The sequence below is a fragment of the Pleurodeles waltl genome, chromosome 10 (assembly GCF_031143425.1).
Source record: "Pleurodeles waltl isolate 20211129_DDA chromosome 10, aPleWal1.hap1.20221129, whole genome shotgun sequence".
NCBI classification, from domain to species: Eukaryota; Metazoa; Chordata; class Amphibia; order Caudata; family Salamandridae; genus Pleurodeles; species Pleurodeles waltl.
Window position 1 is genome coordinate 1,019,984,405 of NC_090449.1, and position 20,163 is coordinate 1,020,004,567.

General features: G+C 45.5%; 1 protein-coding gene across 1 annotated transcript in view; it reads left to right on the forward strand.

Moving 5' to 3' along the window:
- CAPN7 (calpain 7) overlaps positions 1-20,163 on the forward strand; it is a 231,305-nt gene that overhangs the window by 116,047 nt on the left and 95,095 nt on the right. The window contains exon 15 of the mRNA XM_069211930.1: positions 5,886-6,021. Coding sequence (XP_069068031.1) covers positions 5,886-6,021 — 136 coding nt within the window. The remainder of the gene's footprint in view (positions 1-5,885; positions 6,022-20,163) is intronic.

Sequence of the window (20,163 nt, forward strand, 5' to 3'; positions counted from 1 at the left end):
CACCTATCTGTAACCTCTGTCAAGCAAGGGACCATGTTGAAAGAGCCTGTTAGACTTATCCAGCCTTTAATTCAAAAATACCATTTGTCATCAAAGAGATACAGGGTGGACACACTGCACCATTGTTCTACAAAGTCTGCCACCATAACTGTTGCCGAACACGACTGCTTTGAGTCTTATGGGAAACCATCTGGAAACCCAGAAGATCAGCAGTATTGGAGTGCACATATCTCTAGAGAGCAAGGTCCAGGGTCACCTCTCCCACCTGCACCCACAACCAAGACTACATTATGGGTTTCCACATTCTGCATTGAGGACCAACCTGACAGGTCAACTCTTAACAGGATTCAGCCATGCAATTTGCTGAGGACCATCCCTCCGAAGATTGGCGTTTCAATTTCACACAAAGGAACACTTCTAAAGCAGTGGGATGAGGTATCTAAGGAACCCTCGAGTGGACACCTATCTTACCCACCAAAGAGGTTCAGCATCAAAAAATAACTTTAGCATCAGAAGAGTTTCGAACTACACCTCCAAGAAGACTCAAAAAAGTATTCAATACCAAAAAGGATCAACTTTCACAAATACGTCTGAACTGAAGCATGCATATAAGGAGAGAGAATTGAATCTGCCCAGGCCACCTCTGCTGATGCTCACCATTTGACCATCTTTACTGATCTGGGAACAGGTCACATTTTGGTGCAGGCACAACACACTTCTTGGTCACCCCTTCAGAAAAGCAAAAGCTTACATTTGAAGAGGCTGTATCACCGGTCACAAGGCCTTTTCATAGAAGATAGCTTCTTTCCCAGTACCAATGTCCCTATTGCCAACCCATCCTAACTCTTTGTTTGAGAGGATACCTTGTCTGCAGATTCACTGACTCCCTACTTAGAGCCTGTAGGCTTAGAAGGTGAGGATGTTGCATAGCACTCATATAGGGTTGATTCCCTTGATGAGAAACCATTGAAACTGTATCTTGTAATGGGTTCTCCACCTGATGAAACGCTGCATATCAAACGGAAAGCACTGGGGCAGCATACCAACACAACATTCCTCTCAAATTTGAGAAGAGCTTTCGTATAGAGATTCTTTTTCAAACCAAGAAAACTAAACGAGACTTGCCTACGCTTAAGACTGTATGTAAAAGTGGTACAGTGAATTTATAGAAACTGTTAAAGTGCACAACATGGTTTGAGAGGAAGTACAAGTCTTTTCTCCTTGACCCATTCTTCATCAGAGACCATATTCTCCCACAATCAAGGGTGGTGCACAGAGTAAGGTAATTAACTTTTATACAAGTGAAGGGTGGCACCCAACCCACAAATAAAAAAAAGGGAAAATCTGCACGTGACCTGCAAGCAGGTAGCCGCAGATCCTGCTACAATAATATTCTATTGCCAACTTTCCAGCCCCATAGGCAAAGTATGATAGACACCCGTGGGAGGTGATTGAGCAGCTTATTGCAACATCTGCCGGATGCCTCACTAAATGAGCTCAAGACATTGTCTAGTAGAGCACAATGATCTCCAGCCCTAGCATTTGGTGCTCCTAGGATGCCACTGATTCATCTCTCCAATAAATCAGCCCAAATGTCCTCTTTTGGAACCGCACATGGTTACATATTTCTGCGTTTCACCCAGATGTCCAGCAGCATCTCATCGCTTGACCTTTGATGGTGAGTACCTTTTCAGTCTAAACGTTAATGAGGTGCTATAAAAGATTAAGATAGATACAGAAACTGTGAAGCCTCAGGGTGTTTTAACCCAACAGCAGAAATCTACTTTTTACAGTGGCCAAACAAGAGCTTTAGCTAGGGGCAAAACAGCCAGCCCACATCAAGTTTACAACAAGCAACAGCCTTTTCCTGTGGAAACCCAGCAGCAGCAACAACAAGGACAGAACTCTCTGTGCATGCTACAGTAATGGCTACTTTTTACCCCAAACTACATCAGGTGTTCGAATGCCTAAGCAACAAAGCAGTGACTTTCCAGATGTGCATCCACCACAAAAATATCAGTCAGGAGAAGGCAATGGTTTTACCTTCCACAGTGCAAGGCCTTACACTCAAACAAGTAGTTACGTTTCGCCATAGCCCAAGGATATTGTCTTGAATTCCATGCAGAGTCCCAAATCATACACTAAAGCATGACAAAACCAGCAATCTGAATCTTCTGTTGCTGTTAGAAGAGGTTACATCCTTACTCAAAGTGGCTGTAGAGTCTGTTCCTGTACTGTAAGCGAGGACTAGAGGTCCGCTCATTGTACTTCCTCATCCTCAAGGAACACCGAATTCTCCTTGATTTGATAGGTTTACTGCTAATCAACTGCTGTGTTACTGCCATCCATATTAACTGTGACCATACTTTAGGAGATATGTATTCTTCCCCAGCATAGAGACCACATGGCAAGACTCTGGACACCAACGTCCGCTCTAGAGATTAATCCCGAACTTGAGTATAGTGCTACAAGTTCAAAGTGATGCTTCCCATTGCTCAACTACACCTGCAACTGTTGCAGGAATGTCAACCCACACAATAGCCACAACACAGTGGGGACTGGATCTAGTGTTGATACAATGTAGACCAACTTACAGTGGAGGAGCAGGTCAGATCTTTACTGGGTAGATAATTTCTAGACTCCCAACTGCAGGTGACCATCACAATAGATGCATCCCTAATGGGATGGGCACACATGATAGGTTTGAAATTTAGGATCATTAATTCCCCCTATGAGCATCTGCACCACATTGGTGTGTTGGAATAGCAGGCATTTCAACTATCCCTCAAAGTTTTTTGACCAATCTGGCCTGAATTCCAACAGAGAATAAGGCCACCATGTATTGTATTCAGAATGTCAGAGGTACACACGTTTCACCTGTCCAGCATGGCTTAACAGTTTGCCTTTGGTTGTAACAGTATCACACTCACTTGCTGCTAAAGCAGCTGCCAGGAAAGGGCAATAACTTTGCCGATCCAAGGAGACCCCATCAGTAGATACACAAATGGAAGCTCAACCCTTGTATTCTACATGGTTGCTTCAAGGTTGGGCAACCCCAACAATGCATCAGTTTGCCATTACCAAAGCTTCACCTCCAGATCCCCAGTCTTTGGGGTATGTGCTGTGGATGGACTGATCAGGGATATTTGTGTACGTTTTTACCTGCTTTCAATGATCCCGTACATAGCATGAAGAATTAGGTAATCGTGACCGGTACTCATTTTCATATCTAATTTTGGTGCATCAACCTTGTAACTGCCTTCTCTAGAAGATACTCATGATACTGACAGTCTAAATGTAAGTGAAGTCTTTGATGTGGATTGATGGACAACTTCTTCATCCCAACCCCATGACCCTTATTCTCGCCGTTTGACACCTGAAGTCTTAGAATTTGGTTATTGCAACTTTTACATAAATGTGTGCAAATCTTAACATAAGCTAAATGTTTATCACTAGAGCATGTTATATTGCGAAATGGAAATATTTTGTACTTGCACCAAGTTGGATGGGCATATGTGTTCATGTACCCATGTAACTGCAACATATGTTTAAAACACAGACCACCACTCTGTCATGTATTCCGGTTGTATAACTTGCATGGAATCCTTAGTAAGGGTGTTTCATTCCAGGGTAACACCAGCCTCTTCGTGGGATCCAAATGAAGTCCTTACTGACTAATGGAAGCACCATCTGACCCACTCCATTCTTGCCCTCTTTATAGTTTGTGGTGGTGGTGGTAATGTTGGTTGCCATTATTTCCTTCCATAATTTTAGTGAATTTTCAGCCTTTGTTGGTTGTTGAGCCAATAATGCAGATTCAAGAGGACTGGGTAGTGTTTTGTGTGTTTCCTTATTTTCTGCAAGAGGTGGTGTTACCTTTCCATGTCAGACAGTCTCTTGACTAGCACGCTGGTTCTTTTTTTCTGTGCCCAGTCCCTCGCTGAGAAATCTATGTGCCCCCTCTGCCCCAGTGTTGGTGCTCCCAGACTCAATGGCCCCTGTGCCCCAGTTTTGCTGCACTTACAGGGCTCTAAATGAAAACACTGTGCAAGTGCACACCGAGCACTCTGACTTTTCCTTTAGACCAAATTCACCCGTGCTATAATTACCCTTTGGAACACATAAGGATTTGCTTTGTAGGTTTGCTGTATATTATGCTAACCGGGCAACTGCTGATGTTGGATATGAACCTTTGACTGCTATGCTAACATGTTCCTTTCACTACACAATGGAATGAAAGTTTTATACCTTTTAAAGTACTAGATCTGACTGGACAGTCCTTTTGCGGTGTGTGTGGCTTTACCATGTCTAACTTTGTACCCAACATATCACTCCAGGGACCACAAGCACTGCTTGTCTCAATGACTGCCCAGCTGCTGTAGTTTCGCATTGCCCTCCCCGAGATAGCTAGCCTTACACCTACAGTGTCCTCCTGTACCGACGTGTGCCACTGTCTCACTATGTTCCACTCTACTTGGGATCCCATCGTCCTGTGTCCCTATGTCCCAGTGTGTGATACCCAGTCCTATGTCCATATGTCCCACTGTATCTTACCCTGTCGCATTGCATCTCACCTGTCATGGCCCTTTCCTGCCCCACTGCCAGTCACCCCACTGTCCCAGTTTCTTTACCCCCCTGAATGGTTGTTTTCTCATCCTAGTGTCAGTGTCTGGTCCACATCTTCCAGTCCTATGTGAAAGGGAAGGGGCTAGTGAATGACAGTGGGTGCAGGTGGCTTTGGGAGTGGGTGTGAATAGGGAGTGGATCCGCCACGCTGTAACTGGCTCCATCATGAAAAGAAAATTTTAAGAGCCAAGTATCCGCCGCTGACCACTAACAGCCTCATGTATGAATCACCTTTTATGATTGGAGCATCTGCGGTTCGCAAAATCAGAGGGTTTGCAGCTGCAAAATATTTTATTGCAGGCCTACACATATTTAAAATAAAGGTATTTTTGACTCGTAAAAGGGTTTCTGCAACTCATTCTGGATTGCAGTTGGGGTGGCCCTGTGAAAGGGGCGTCTTTACTAGCTGTGAGTCGTGGAGCAGTGATGTGGTTTGTGACACAGGTGCTTTCGTAAATGATTGGTCAGATAGGGACACCTGAGTTAAGGCAGTTTAGTATGGTTTGCAAAGCGGAAGCTGCCCCAGGGGATACCTTACCCTTTGTGAATCGTGTTAAGCGGCCTCGGGGAGCACACAATGGTCCAGGAGAATACTCCATATTCACCACGATGTCTTCCAAAAAGATTTTTTCTTATATTTTAAAAACAGCACATCTCCCTTTTCATGACAGATCCTGCCTAAAAAGTAAAGTTTTTACATTATGTGCATGTGGCCACCATCCCGGCATTCATAGCCATTCACTGGAGTTGCAAATAACAACCTGCCTAATGAATCAGTTTGTGGCAAGTGATTTTCGTCATCCTGCGAATGAGCACATTGTTTGTGACCTTTTTGTACAAAGGTTGCATCGCAAATTGCATACCTGTCCCTAAACCAGTGAGTCTAGAATTAGCCCCTGCTGGGTTGTGAACAAATATAAGTACATCAAACCCTCTGTCCTCTTCAGATGCCAACCAGGATTGCACTATTCCTAGTTGTTTCCATTGTTGTTACACGGAAGCATGCATGCTGTTATTATACTTGAGTTATGCGCCTTCTTACTGTTCATTTAATGACACATTCTTAGCTTTGGATCATAAAGTAGCGTTGGGAGAGTTGTTCTGAAATCATATCTGCTTCTTATAATTTTTTATGTGTAGTAAAATGTCTATATTTTTGATCTTTGCTATAAAAATTGTATTTTTATGAGTTTAGAACACGTGGAGCTGTTCCTGTTTTGTAAAAAAAAACAAATTAACACATTATTGACTGTTTGTAGCACGTGGGACGCAAAGCAAGGCCCTGTGAAAGATGCTTACAGCCTGGCTAACAATCCTCAGTACAGACTAGAGGTCAAGTGCCCACAAGGTGGCGCTGCAGTCTGGGTGCTTCTCAGCCGACACATCACAGACAAGGTAGGTAGACGTCCTTTTGAGGTCGATGTTGCAATACTTCTTATCATGATGGTTTCTGTTGCAAAACCTGTGGATATTATGTTGTAAAGATCTTCGCTTCTTCACCTAATAACCTGTTTTTGTATTGTTTAGAAGGAACCAAATGCATTAAGCACACAGTTAAAATGTAATACTTTTTTTATACACTTCAAGCTTCAAAAATATTAAAGTACTTTTTAGGCTCCTAAAACAGACAAGTCATGCAAATGGAAATGAAATAGGAGGCAGTCCTACTGCTACCAGATATACAGAGAGAAATGTTAATATTAAGCAAGATTCGCTGTATAACATCTCGCGACAGTTTCTCGTAACGCGGTTTGCAGTTTTACTTGATGAAGGGGCTTCTGCAGTCATTATTTGTATGTGTGAACTTATAAACAGCAGAGGGATTATAGCTCTAACAGATTTGAAGGGATGAGAGAAAGATCCGCATTCTCTTGAGAACACAGAGTAACTGTAGTGGTCCTTTTGAGCTGTCAGCTGACCTGGTATCTCACTCCACAATCTCACAGCAAACTGAAGAATTTTCCATCTTACTCCCTTTGGGTTCAGAATGTCTTTAGAAGGTTATTTCCACTTGCCTCAAGGTGTCTGGTCATATATACCTTGAATCAACTTTTCTGATTACCTGGCGGTTTCCTAAAGGGTCATGTCTAATAGGTTCGTAGTTTATTAAAACAGACTCTGTTCTATAAGCGAACCATTCCAGAACCACTTCCCAAATTCATGTAAAGGCTACTGCCCTGGCTGCATTAGGCCCAATACTTACAGTCCATGGATTTCTTTTCAGCGGCTATCCCCAGCAGCACATTCCAGTATTCAGTTTTCAATCCATTGTTTGCTTTAATGTTCCTGTACTCAGTACTTTGATATGACCAAATGCAGCACAGCAGCCTGTTCTCACTTTCATAGGTGACAGTGCTGTTGTTCTGAGTCTCTGCTGACAGCGTGGCATGAAGTTTCACCCCCAGCAATCTAAATTTATCTGCAATTGGGATTTGGGATCCGAATAAGGTTTTGTTTCTATATACATTTCATTTCATTTAGTGTTGGGCTTGGAGTGTTACAAGTTGTTTTTCTTCAAAGAAGCTTTTTTCGAGTCATGAGATTGAGTGACTCCTTCTCTCAGTGATTGTGCGCATGGGCATCCAGTCCTTTGTTAGATTGTTTTCTTTCCGCCGTCTGGTTCGGACGTGTTCCCTATCGCTCCGGTAGATCTCGGTTCGGTACTATCTGAACTTCTCAATTTTTTTCTTCAATGTCGGTATCGTTTTCAAACGCTTTTCTGACTACACTCAATCCGATTTTAGCGTCTGGATCGATTAAACGCCCTTTCGGCCGCCAGCACTCTTCTTGGGCCTTCTCTGGCCTACTACATCACAGACTCATGGATCGGACTCCATTTAGATTCTGCCATCGGTGGCACGCAAAGTTCCCCTACGCAGACCAGCACTCGCTGTGTAACCTCTGCCTCTCTCCGGACAGATCACAAAGAGTACCCCAGCCCTTTCCCCATCAAAAACTTATTAAAAAGTCACAAAAGGCCTTGGATCCACCACTGCTTGCCGGCCATGGTTGAACCCAAAAACTACATATCGTCGACTGACCCTCGGGTTCGGTGCTGAGAAAGGCCAAAACTCACTCTACTGAACAGACTAGCACATCTGTTTCGAGTCAAAAGATGGAGGCTTCCACTTCGGAAACAAGACGGCTACATACCACATTGGAGCCAAAACATCCACGCTCCTCTTCGAAGCCGAAGCATCCAAGCTCCTCTTCAGAGACGAAAAAACTTTTGTCTACTGTTCAAAATACATTTTTGGACCGTTTAAAGCACTCTATCACCAAGCTTTCAGAGCACTCATTGGTGGGAAGCAGACAGGTTCTATCTCCAGAACAGGAAACACACGAGACATTAGGCCAATTCTTGACGTCATGGACCATAAGCAAAGAAGAATACAGATCTAAAAGGATACAGGGGAGATTATTGCCTTTCCTCGTCCTATAACAAAGAGGAAACTAGCATGCCAACAAAGTTTGGAAACTCGCCCTGCACCGGCGAAGATATTTAAAAACCAAGAGAAGCCAAGGACTGTGCATCAACCTTCTCCACCACATTTGCCTTTCCTTCCCCCTTCTCCACCACCTCACACTCCACCACCACGACCTTCAGTGACACAGTTTTCCACACAATCACCTGTCTCTTCACATGGGGACTATATGGGTGACAATACTTATAACATAGACCCATGGTATATATACATACGATTCGGACCCAATTCCATCTAATGACCCGGATCTGTATCCCACAATATCAAGTCTCCACCTGAAGGCACCACTGTCTATAATCAGATCATCTCCAGAGTAGCCACATATCATAATGTACAGATGTACTCTGAGCTCTTAAAGGAAGATTTTTTAATCAACACTCTTTCTTCTACACATAAGCAATACCAATGTTTGCCAATGTTACCAGGTATGTTAAAACGTGTTGATGACATTTTTAAAGAGCCAGCAAAGGCTAGGGTGTTAACACCGAGGGTGGATAAAAATTATAAAGCTGCACCATCTGATCCAATCTTTATGTCATAACAATTACCACCTGATTCCATCTTGGTCAGTGCAGCTAGGAAAAAGGCAAACAGTAATTCCACAGTGGAGGCAACTCAAGCTTCAAATCAGTGGAGTATTGCCACCTCCTAAGCACTCTGAGCCAGATATGATAGGGCACATTGGGACGAGATGCAGGACTTCCTTCAATACCTCCCTACAGAACACCAAAAAAAGAGCACGGCAGGTAGTGGCTGAAGGACGAGCTATTGCCAGCAATCAAATTAGATCTGCACTACACACACTGCAGCTAGGGGAATTAACACAAGTGTCATGATTAGAAGGCATGCTTGGTTGCAGTTCTCAGGTTTTAACCCTGAAATACAGGCGGTCCTTAATATGCCATTTAATAAACAGCAACTATTTGGACCGGAGGTGGATACCACCATTGAGAAATGAAAAAAGGAGTCTGATATAGCAAAGGCCATGGGAGCCCTTTACACCACACCTTTTCGGGGCACTTTTCGTAAACCTCAGTTCAGAGGAGGTTTTAAACCCCAAACATCAGAGGCCCCTACGTCCCAACAAAACAGGGACAACAATATTATCCCAGGGGATCTTTCAGAGGCTCTTATAGAGGACACAACTTCAGAACTAGGTGCAAATCCACTGCCACAAGAGGTGCCTCTACCTCATCAAAGTAGTGACTACCCCTGGATCCACACACAGCACACATCTCCTGTGGGAGGAAGACTACAATATTTCCACCGTCATTGGCAACAAATTACATCAGATCAATAAGTACTGTCAATTATCAAACAATGGTTATTGCCTAGTACTCATTTCCACTCCACCAAATATTCCCCCTTGTTCACACAGGCTTTCTCACAAACATATTGTTCTCTTAAAACAAGAGGTAGAATCTCTTCTACTCAAAGGTGCAGTAGAGGTAGTTCCCATCAGTCAACAAGGAACGGGTGTATTCTCTCTATACTTCCTCATACCAAAAAAGGATGGCGCTCTCAAGCCAATCCTCGATCTCCGACTGCTCAATCAGTACATTCTGTCAGAGCATTTCCGCATGGTCACTCTACAAGATGTCATTCCTTTGTTACAAAAACAAGATCACCATGACAGCATTAGATCTAAAAGATGCTTACTTCCACATTCCTATTCTCCAGAATACCACAAGTAATTAAGGTTTGTGATAGCACGCAAGCATTATCATTTCAAAGTACTACCCTTTGGAGTAACAACAGGACCAAGGGTATTCACAAAATGCTTAGCAGTAGTTGCAGCGTACCTCAGAAGACAGCACATACATCTTCTGATCATAAAAGCAAGCACCATTCAAACCTGTCAACACACACACACACACAATACGCAATAGATACCCTACACACGCTAGAGTTCACAATCAATTACCAAAAATCTCACCTTCAGCCATCAAAAATTCAAACATATCTGGGAGCAATTCGGAACACTCAGTCAGCATTAGCTTACCCAAATCCACAAAGAATTCAGGTGTTTCACACTCTCATATGCCGACTACAATACAATCAAACTTACACAGCAAGGTTTATCATGAAACTGTTGGGAATGATGGCATAATGCATAGCAATAGTACCCAATGCAGGTCTAAAATGAGACCCCTCCAACAGTATCTCTCACAACAATGGCCTCAGGCACAGGGTCAACTTCAAGATCTAGTGTTGTTTGACCACCAGACTTACAACTCTCTGCAATGGTGGAATAACACCAGCTTATCAAAGGGGCGGCCATTTCAGGACCCTGTGCCACAGACCATTATCACCACAGATGCATCAACGAAAGGTTGGGGAGCCTGTCTCAACAGTCTTACATTTCAGGAAGAATGGGATTCAATCCAGCAAACTTACCACATAAATCACTTGGAATTGCTGGCAGTGTTCTTAGCAATCAGAGCATTCCAACCACAAATAACACACAAAACAGTGTTAATAAGGACAGACGACATGACAGCGATGTATTATGTGCAGAAACAGGGGGGCACACATTCATCTCAATTGTCCCTCCTAGCACAAAGTTTGGAAATGAGCGACTCACAACCGCATTCAACTATTAGCAGGATTATATCCCAGGTATACACAACAAACTAGCGCACCTCTTAAGCAGGATGCAGCAACAAATACACCAATGGAAGATTCACCCACAAGTAATTCAACAATACTTTCACATGTGGGGAAGAACTCAACAAAAACGCAAAATGCCCAAACTTCGCGTCCAGGTACCCACACCCTCTATCCAAGGGCAATGCTCTGTTGATCAACCGGTCAGGGATATTTGCTTACGCTTTTCCCTCTCCCACTTATTCCATTTCTGGTCAGCAGAATTCGGCATATCTCTCTCACTGTGATACTCATAGCTCCCACGTGGACATGTTAACACTGGTACACAACACTATTGGATCTGTCTGTAGTACCACATCACAAACTTCCAAACAGACCAGACCTATTAACTCAGAACAAAGGTCAAATCAGGCAACCCAATCCCAGAGTGCTCAACCTGGCGATTTGGCTCCTGCTGTCATAGAATTTGGATATCTACAGCTTCCGTCAGAATGTATGGACATTCTAAAAGAAGCATGCAGACCCACAACCAGACAGTGCTATGCAGCTAATTGGAAAGGTTTTGTGCATTACTGTGAACCTAAACACACTGATCCACCTAAAGCATCAGTACAGGATATTGTTTGCTATTTGCTTCACTTACAAAAGGCAAATATAGCAAATTCATCTATTAAAATACAGCAATATCAGCTTACCTTCAAAACAGACAGCATATTTCTCTGTTTAGAATACCTGTCATAAAAGCTTTTATGGAAGGCCTTAAAATAATTATTCCACCTAGAGCTCTACCAGCTCCAACCTGGAATCCTAACATTGTGCTCATAAGGCTTATGGATCCACCTTTGGAACCTATGCATTCTTGCGCTCTTCAATTTCTCTCATGGAAAGATGCTTCCCTGGTAGCAATTACTTCCTTAAGGAGAGTAAGTGAAATTTAAGTATTCACTTTAGAAGAACCTTTCTTCCAAATTCACAAACAGAAAATGGTACTTAGGACAAATCCAAACTTTCTACCAAAAGTGGTTTCACCATTTCACATCAGTCAGTCAGTGGAATTGCCAGTTTTCCTTTCCACAGCCAGATTCAGTTGCTGAAAGAGCTCTCCACACTCTTGCTCTCAAAAGAGCTCTCATCTATTATACAGACAGAACAAAAGATTTTAGAAAATCTAAACAACTTTTGTAGCTTTTCAACAGCCTTATAAAGGAAATCCTATTTCCAAACAAGGATTGGCCAGATGGATAGTAAAGTGTATCCAAACCTGCTATCTTAAAGCTAAAAGGCAACTTTTAGTAACTCCTAAAGCACATTCTACTAGAAAGAAAGGAACTTCAATGGCTTTTTTGGCAAATATACCAATGGCAGCCATATGTAAAGCAGCCACATGGCTCACACCACGCACATTTACTAAACACTACTGTGTGAATGCGCATCTCGCCAACAAGCAAATGTTGGTCAAGCAGTGCTTAAAACACAATTTCAAGCTACTCTAACTCCTACAGGCTAGCCACCGGTTACTTAGGAGTGGACTACTTTTCAGTCTATGCACAGCATGTGTATCTGCAGCTACACATGTCATCGAACGGAAAATGTCCCTTACCCAGTGTACATCTGTTCGTGGCATGCTGTGCTGCAGATTCACATGCACCCTCCCTGGCAGCCTGTAGCCATTGTAGTATTTTCTTATGAAAATATGTATATACATTGCATGGACATCTTCTTTACTTACTATATATGTGTACATATACAATTCTTCACTCCTTACTTTACCCTCTTGCGGGAAAACAATCTAACAAAGGGCTTGATGCCCATGCGCACTATCACCAAGAGGAGGAGTCACTCGATCTCGTGGCTCGAAAAAAGCTTCTTTGAAGAAAAAAAATCTGTAACACTCTGAGTCCAACACTAGATGGCAATATATGCACAGCATGTGAATCTGAAGCACTACATGCCACGGACAGATGTACACTGGGTAAGTGACATTTTCCATATACCTGAAGAACACCACAGGTAACAGCCACTGGCTCAGGTACGACTGTGTCCCCTCACACCCTACACGTTTTATTAAACCAAAATTAGCCAGACCATTCCATAGTCTATTGAGTATCTCAACCACCTCTATAAGCCTACAAAGTAGGTATAGAAAGTCATATGCTACTGATAGATGTAAGATCTTAAGCTCTGGAGACCACTTCGCCAATGCATCAAAGATGTGCTATCTGCATCCAGCAGGCAGCCCCCTGTTGGGCTTAAGGTTTTCCCAGATTTTATTCTGTGCCTCCTGGGCTAGCTTTGAAATAAATAATTCAAATTAAAAGTAAGGAAAAAGAGTTGGGTTGTGACCCACAATAGTTTTAGTGAGTGTTTCAGTGCCATTTCAATCCCACTTGTTAAATTAAGTGTGAGCAAAGTTTGGAATCCTTGCTAATCACCTGTTGATTTTATCAATTCCTTAACTTAAATTTTTGAAGTGTATTGCACCTTTTTAAGGAGACAGTGTTCGAGCATATATTTGCTACACGTCTTTTAACACCTTTTTTAGAAGAACTCGTTTTACCATTTTCACAACTTTTGAAAAGAGCTATTTCAGTTGTTTACTTCTAACTGCTGATTCTTCACCATAGAAAATCCCCCAGTGACAGAGTGGAGCTGCATTTAAGCTTCACCCCTGCATGCCGACATCAGTTCCGTTCCTTCAGTACCTTCCAACGTTCTGCCCCCGATCTGGAGTTCTGCTCCCATTCTTGTTGTTTTTTCAGTGACCCCTCATGATCTATCAGTGTGCCAGGAAACAGTGTTCCTACCGAAACCTACAGATTTAAAAACTTGCATTGATTGCAGGAAGCAGATGTCAAGGTGATGCGAGACAAGAAGGCAAAGTTCTGTGTCACCTAATACATGAAGTTGCGGCTTTCGTGTCAGTCCTGCTCACACTCAGAGCTGTGGGTCTGAACTCTGTCCCGATCGCGAGGCTGCTTCCGTGGCCATTCAACTTCGTGCTCGCAGTACTCCAGTAAGCCCAAGTGCAAACATAAAGCAAAGCAGGACTCCACCCCATTTCCACCCAGAACTCCAAACAGAAGGCGTGAATGCAAGTATCTGATAGAGACTTCTAGTTGCAGATTCCTTACCTTGTGAATTTTCCCCAGTCGTCGTTCTGTATCTGGACTTTTTTTCATGAGGAGTACCCCTGCGTGCCGTTAGATGGCGTCGATCAACTGCGTGTCCGGAGGCAGCATCCGTGTCAGAAATTATGTCAAGGGTACTATATTGGCACCACCCTGTGGCACTGACATCACTTATTTTCTTTACGTGCCAGCCAGCACTGATCCAAAGTGAGCTACCCCTCAGTCTTTTTTGACTGCCTTTTTTTTTTTGTCAAAGTTTTTTCGAGTTGTTTAACTCCTGGTGCATCGAGGATGTTCTCTAGGAAGACCAGGTCCTGTCATCGGGCGACGTCATCCGCATCTTGTTTGGTCTCTGTAGCATGACCATGACCAGAAGTCGTGCTCCAAGTGCCAGGCCATGAGTCAGAAGGCTTTGAGGGAGCGGTCCTTAAAGCTGATGGCGGCCCGGTGCTCGCCTCTGCATAAGTCCTGATCTCTGGCAAGTGGAATGTCTCAGGATCGGTTGTGGGGCCCTTCCCCCACCTCCCCCCATCTTTTTCATCCCACGCCAAGTCCTCGGGACGTTCGGGTATGTCCAGGCATAAGAAAAAGGTGAAGCGTTCTTTGACTTCAACTCGTCTGTCGGCCGACAAGACAAGGGAGGATCGTCTTTGATCAAGACCTCCATCTGCAGAGCCTATGTCTGAGCTGACTTTGCGCTTCCCTGAGTTTCTGGGATCCAGATCGACCACTGCCCAGCTTAAAGGCTTTAATGAGGCCTTGTGCCTCATCTTTGGACACTCTGCTGGAATGCCTTCGGGCCCCACAGGGTCGGAAGGGGCTCCGTCTGGTTCCGCGCCAGTGGCTTCGGCCTTGGCTTAGAGGGGCACCCATGTATCAGTTCCTGAATTCTAACTGTCACCGGTCATACTGTAAAAAAAACCTGTAAACTTCGCACTTGTATAGCGCACTACTCACCCGTTAGGGTCTCAAGGCGCTGTACGCCGACCGCTGTGGAACCCCTACTGGCTTTTCCCTGTGAGGTGCCCACTCCTGGACAGCACCAGGGTGAAGCCAGGCATCCAAGCGCTGTGAGGGCCGTTGTGGAGATTAAGCAAGCTATTGCCCAGAGTAACAGAGTGGGACTCATTAATTAGATTAGGCACTGAGGCGAGAATTAACTGGTCCAAGGGAATTAAGCCCAAGACCTGCCGAGGTGGGAATTGAACCCTGGTCCCGGGCCAGATCTCTGCATCAGGGTCTGCCGCTCTAACCATTGTGCCACACTTCTCCACTGACCTTCCCTGGCACCGATTCCGACGTCAATACTCCGGCGGCGCGTGGGCCCCTGGGCACCACCATCCCCATCCTCATTGCCAACTCCAACACGGACCCGGATGGGCGTTGTACAACACCAACTCTGGCACTGGAAGTGGCATTGCCCCCTTTGTCAGATCCTGGGCCTTTTTTATGGCCTAGGTTATGGTGAGGAACGGTTGGGGTTACTGGACACTTTAGAATACCAGTTCTAAGACCCCGTGGACTGGCATATGGAACTGGATGAAGCCACTGGACTGGCAGACAAAAGGCATGCTCTACGGACGAGGGTGCTTCATATTCAGTGGTGGTGTGGTGAGCAGCCTGGACCTTGAACTGCCTTTGGTGGTGGTCAGGTCTAACCTCTTGACAGAGGTGCTTAAGCCTGTGGTTTCATCCTTTGAGCCCCTGCTGCCCTTTAATGAAGACCTTACAAACGTCCTTCTGGGTACTAGGTCCAAACCCAGCACAGAGGCTCCTGTGAACAGGGCTATTGCCCTGCACCTGTTGATACAGGTTTCCTTACGCAACACCCCTCCCTTGAGAGCTTGGTTATCCAAGCCTGCACTTCCTCGGGCATGTTCCCTTCCACACTCCCGGGATAAGGAATTCTAGAGGCTGGTCCCACTAGGAAAATATTTCCTTCCGCCAGCCTGGCATTGCGGTCCATGAAACACTGCATGCCTTTTGGGCCGTGGGATACATTGCGCAAGTGCTACCACAGGTCCCAGAGGAGGCTGGGGCTGTACTTTCCCAAGCATTTCCTGATGGGAGAGACGCAGCAAAGTTCACAATCCAATGTGGACTGGACATGACAGAGTCACTGGGCAGAGCAGTTGCATCAGCAGTAACCCTTAGGTGGCACTCCTTGTTGAGGACTTCTGGCTTTTTGGGGGATGGCCAAGGTAACCTCATGGACATGCCCATTGATGGCACCTAGCTCTTCTGCAAAAAAAGAAGATGCGGCACACGAGTGCTTCAATGATTCTCATCCTTTGGCCTCATGGTGGACCATCAGTGGACCCTCATCCCCCTCAGTCTGCTTTTCGGTCCTTTCGTGGTTATGGAAGGGGTGCCGAGCCACGTATGTTTCCCTCTAGCCACTGTGCTGTGCATGCTTCCCAGCCTCTGCATTGCCGGGGACGTGGGATCAACTGTCCTTGTGGATCAAGGAGCAAGCGGTCTGGCCAGTCTGTTTTCCTAACACCCCTTCACCCCCTTTGCAATAGCCTCCAAACCTTCCTAGTCTTACGATTCCCCACCAGGGAGCAGTCAGAGGCAGTATCCACCATCACCTGTTCTGCTGGTAGTCCATCACGTCAGGCAGGTGGGTTTTGCATATAGTCCGAAAGGACTACTCCCTCCCCTTTAAGACTACCTGTCCATCCATGCCACCATCCTACAATTGGATGATGGCGGATCACTTGGCACTTCTCCAAGAGGAAGTTGTGGCTCTCTTGGCCAAGGGGACGATAGATAGGGCTCCTGTCCCAGAAGTAGGTTGTGGTTATTATTCCTGCTACTTTTTGGTGCCTAAAAAGGACATGGGCCTCAACCCTATCCTAGACCTTCCGTCCCTCAATCAGTTTCTCAAGAAGGAGAAGTTCAGAATGCTCCCTCTGGCTCAGGTTTTATCTTCCCTGGACCCGGGAGACTGGATGTTAACATTCGACTTGTAGGACGCTTATTTCCACATCCCGTCCTGCCTGCCCACAGACGTTACTTGCGGGTCACGGTGGGCCACACGCTTTTTCAGTTCACTGTGCTCCTCTTTGGCCTTACCAGCACCCTTCGGTGTTCACCAAGGTGAAGGCGATAGTTGCAACTCATCAGCGCAGGTAAGGGGTTTCAGTTTTCCCCTACCTCAACCACTGGCTGTTGAAGGCAGGCTCATCCCAGGCTGTCGTTCATTAGAAATGTACCAAAGTCGCACCTGACTCCCTCTCAAATGCTCCTTCTCATCGGAGCTGTTCTGGACACAGTACAGTTTCGGCTTATTGTCCCGAGCTGCGAGTACAGGATATTCAGGCTATGATACCGATGTTTCATCCTGTATCCTGGATTTCAGTGAGAATGGCCCTGAGGCTGCTGGGCCTCATGGCCTCCTACAATCTGCTAGTGGCACATGCCAGATGGCTTATGCAGACTCTGCAGTGGGACCTTTAGTTCCAGTGGGCGCAGCATCAGGGGTAATCTCTCTGACATGGTCGAAATCTCAGAGGGAACTGTGCGAGATCTGCAGTGGTTGCTAATGAACCGTGATTGGGGCAGAGGCAGATCCCTCTTCCTTCCACAGCCAGATCTGACAGTAGTGACAGATGCGTCACTCGTGGGATGGGGCGGCCACCTGGGCGAGGTGGAGATCAAAGGCATCTACTCTCCAGCAGGGTCCAGACTCCACATCAGCCTGTTGAAGCTCTGGGTTATCAGACTAGCATTAAAAGCATTCCATCTGTCTCTCAAAGGGGAGGTAGTGCAGGTGTTCATGTACAACACCACCACCATGTGGTACTGCAACAGACAGGGCGAAGGCGAGTCATGGACCATTTTGTCAAGAGGCTCTACGCCTCTGGACATGTCTGGAACATCCTGGCATTTTCCTGATGGTTCAACATTTGGTGGGGCTGTCTGACCGTCAGAGCCGACAAACTCAGCTGACAATGCCAAGTCTATCACGAATCACGTCTCCATTCGTAGGTGGCACAAGATCTCTTTCAGCAGTGGAGATAGCCTTGGTTCGATCTGTTTGCGTCCGCAGATAACGCGCAATGTCAGCAATATTGCACATTGAAGTTTCCAAGGCAGCAATCATTCTGCAACAGTTTTTGTCTTGAGTGGCACTCAGGCCTCCTGTATGCCTTTCTGCCCATACCACTTCTACACAGAGTTCTCAAAAAAATCAAGAACGACCAGGCCCAGTAATCCTTGTGTCTCTGGACTGGGCACGAAGAGCTGGTGAGCATGGCCATCGATATTCCAATTAAACTGCCCCTTCGGAAGGATTGTCTGTTGCAGCAGCAGGGAAGGGTTCTCCACCCGAACCTGTCTAGTCTCTGCCTTCTTGTGTGGAGATTAAGCAGCAGCAGTTGCCAGCTTTTGACCTTCATCCTGAAGTCTGCAATGTTATCTTGGCAGCCAGGCGTCCCTCCACCAAAACGCTACATGCCTGACGTTGGTAGAAATTTCTGGCATGGTGCACAGACAAGTCTGTTTTCTCTCTCCTCTCTCCTCTCTTCTTTCTCCTCTCCTCTCTCTCTCTCTCTTTCTCTCTCTCTCTTCTCTCTCTCCTCTCTCTCTCTCTCTCTCTTCTCTCCTCTCTTCTCTCTTCTCTCTCTCTCTCTCCTTTTTTTTCTTCTTCACTTTGGCCCAGCAGGGCTCTGCTGTGGGCACTCTCAAAGGTTATTTATCTGCTGTCTCTGCGTTTTTGAAGCTGCCTGATCAATCTTCCTTGTTTAAGTCTCCAATTGTAAATAGGTTCCTTAAAGGCCTTACCCATATGTTTTCTCCATTCATTATGCCCCAATGGGATTTGAATTTGATTTTAATGTGCACTCCCTTTGAGCCTCACCGCAATTGTCCTCTCAGGCTTCTCACTTTGAAAACAGCCTTCCTTATGGCCATTACACCTGTCGGCAGGGTGAGTGAGCTGCAGGCGTTGTCATCTAAGCCAAGCCGCCCTACCTTTCCATCGATCCTAACAAAGTGGTGCTTCGCACTAGGGCTTCCTTTTTGCCAAAAGTGGTCATGCCCTTTCATATAGGCCAATCAATCACCTTGCCTAGTTTTTACACCCCCCACATCCTTCTAAGGAAGAGGAGAGACTCCACTGCCTGGACCCAAAAAAGAGTGTTGGCGTTCTACCTTGATTGTATTAAAGAGTTCTGGGTTGATGATCAACTCTTCGTCAGCTATGTGGGTGCGATGAACGGTCATACTGTGTATTAACATCTGCTACGCACTGGCCAAGTAGCAACCACCCAAAGGTGTGAAGCTCATTCTATTAGAGCAACAGCTGCGACCACTGCGTTAGCATGCGGAGTTCCAGTCCTTGATATCGGTCAGGCGGCATGTGGGCATCATTGCACATGTTCACCAAACACTACTGCCTGGACAGTCAGGTCCGTAGGGACAGACATTTTGCCTGTTTGGTCCTGCAGGACTTTCTAGTTTGATCTTGGTTTGCGCACCCACTTCCGGGGATTGTATTGCTTAGGTGTCTAGTCACAAAGTAAGGAATCTACAACTAGAAGCCTCTATCAGATGAACAAGTTAATTACCTTTGGTAAGACCTTATCTGGTAGCGATATATTCTAGTTGCAGATTCCTTACCGAACCACCCATCCTCCCCGCTCTGCTAACTGATTTCTAGGGGCAGGGACTCCCCTTTCAGCACCTTAGTTTTGACGCACCAGTGGTCAGTGTTCTTCATGGCTCTGCGCTTCTGGCTGTTGTTCGACCCTGCAGCAAATTGAGGCCTTCGAAGAAGCTGTGCTGCTAATTTTCAGTGCAGTTCTGGCTCAGTCTGGCATGCCTTCGAGCACCACAGAACTGCAGGGGTCTTCATTTGGGTTATTGCATGCAGATGCTTTACCATTGCTGTCTGTCCCATCAGATGTGTTACCAGACCTGTACCAACAGTAAACATACTTCTACTCCAGCCTCAAGATCCACACTAATTCCTGCCATCAGAGGATGATCTGTTGCCAATCTTGGCCATGAACCGACTTTGGCTTCAGTCTAACCAGTGTTGTGGCTTGCTCCCCCTATAATACTGAATACTCTTAGATACTCTGATTTGCAGAATGACATTGAGCTTGATACCTCTCCTGAGACAGAGCCTCACTCACTACTTGAGCCAATAACAGAAGAGAGTGGCTTTATTTGCAGTGGTGGTTCGTAAGGCTGCTTTGGCACTAAAATTACATCTACTGTCCATCGAAACATAGATGAATGTTCTGACATGTTGCTTGCCCAGGCTGCAGAAGATGAGTGCCTACTTCCTTTTAATGATGCCCTCTCAG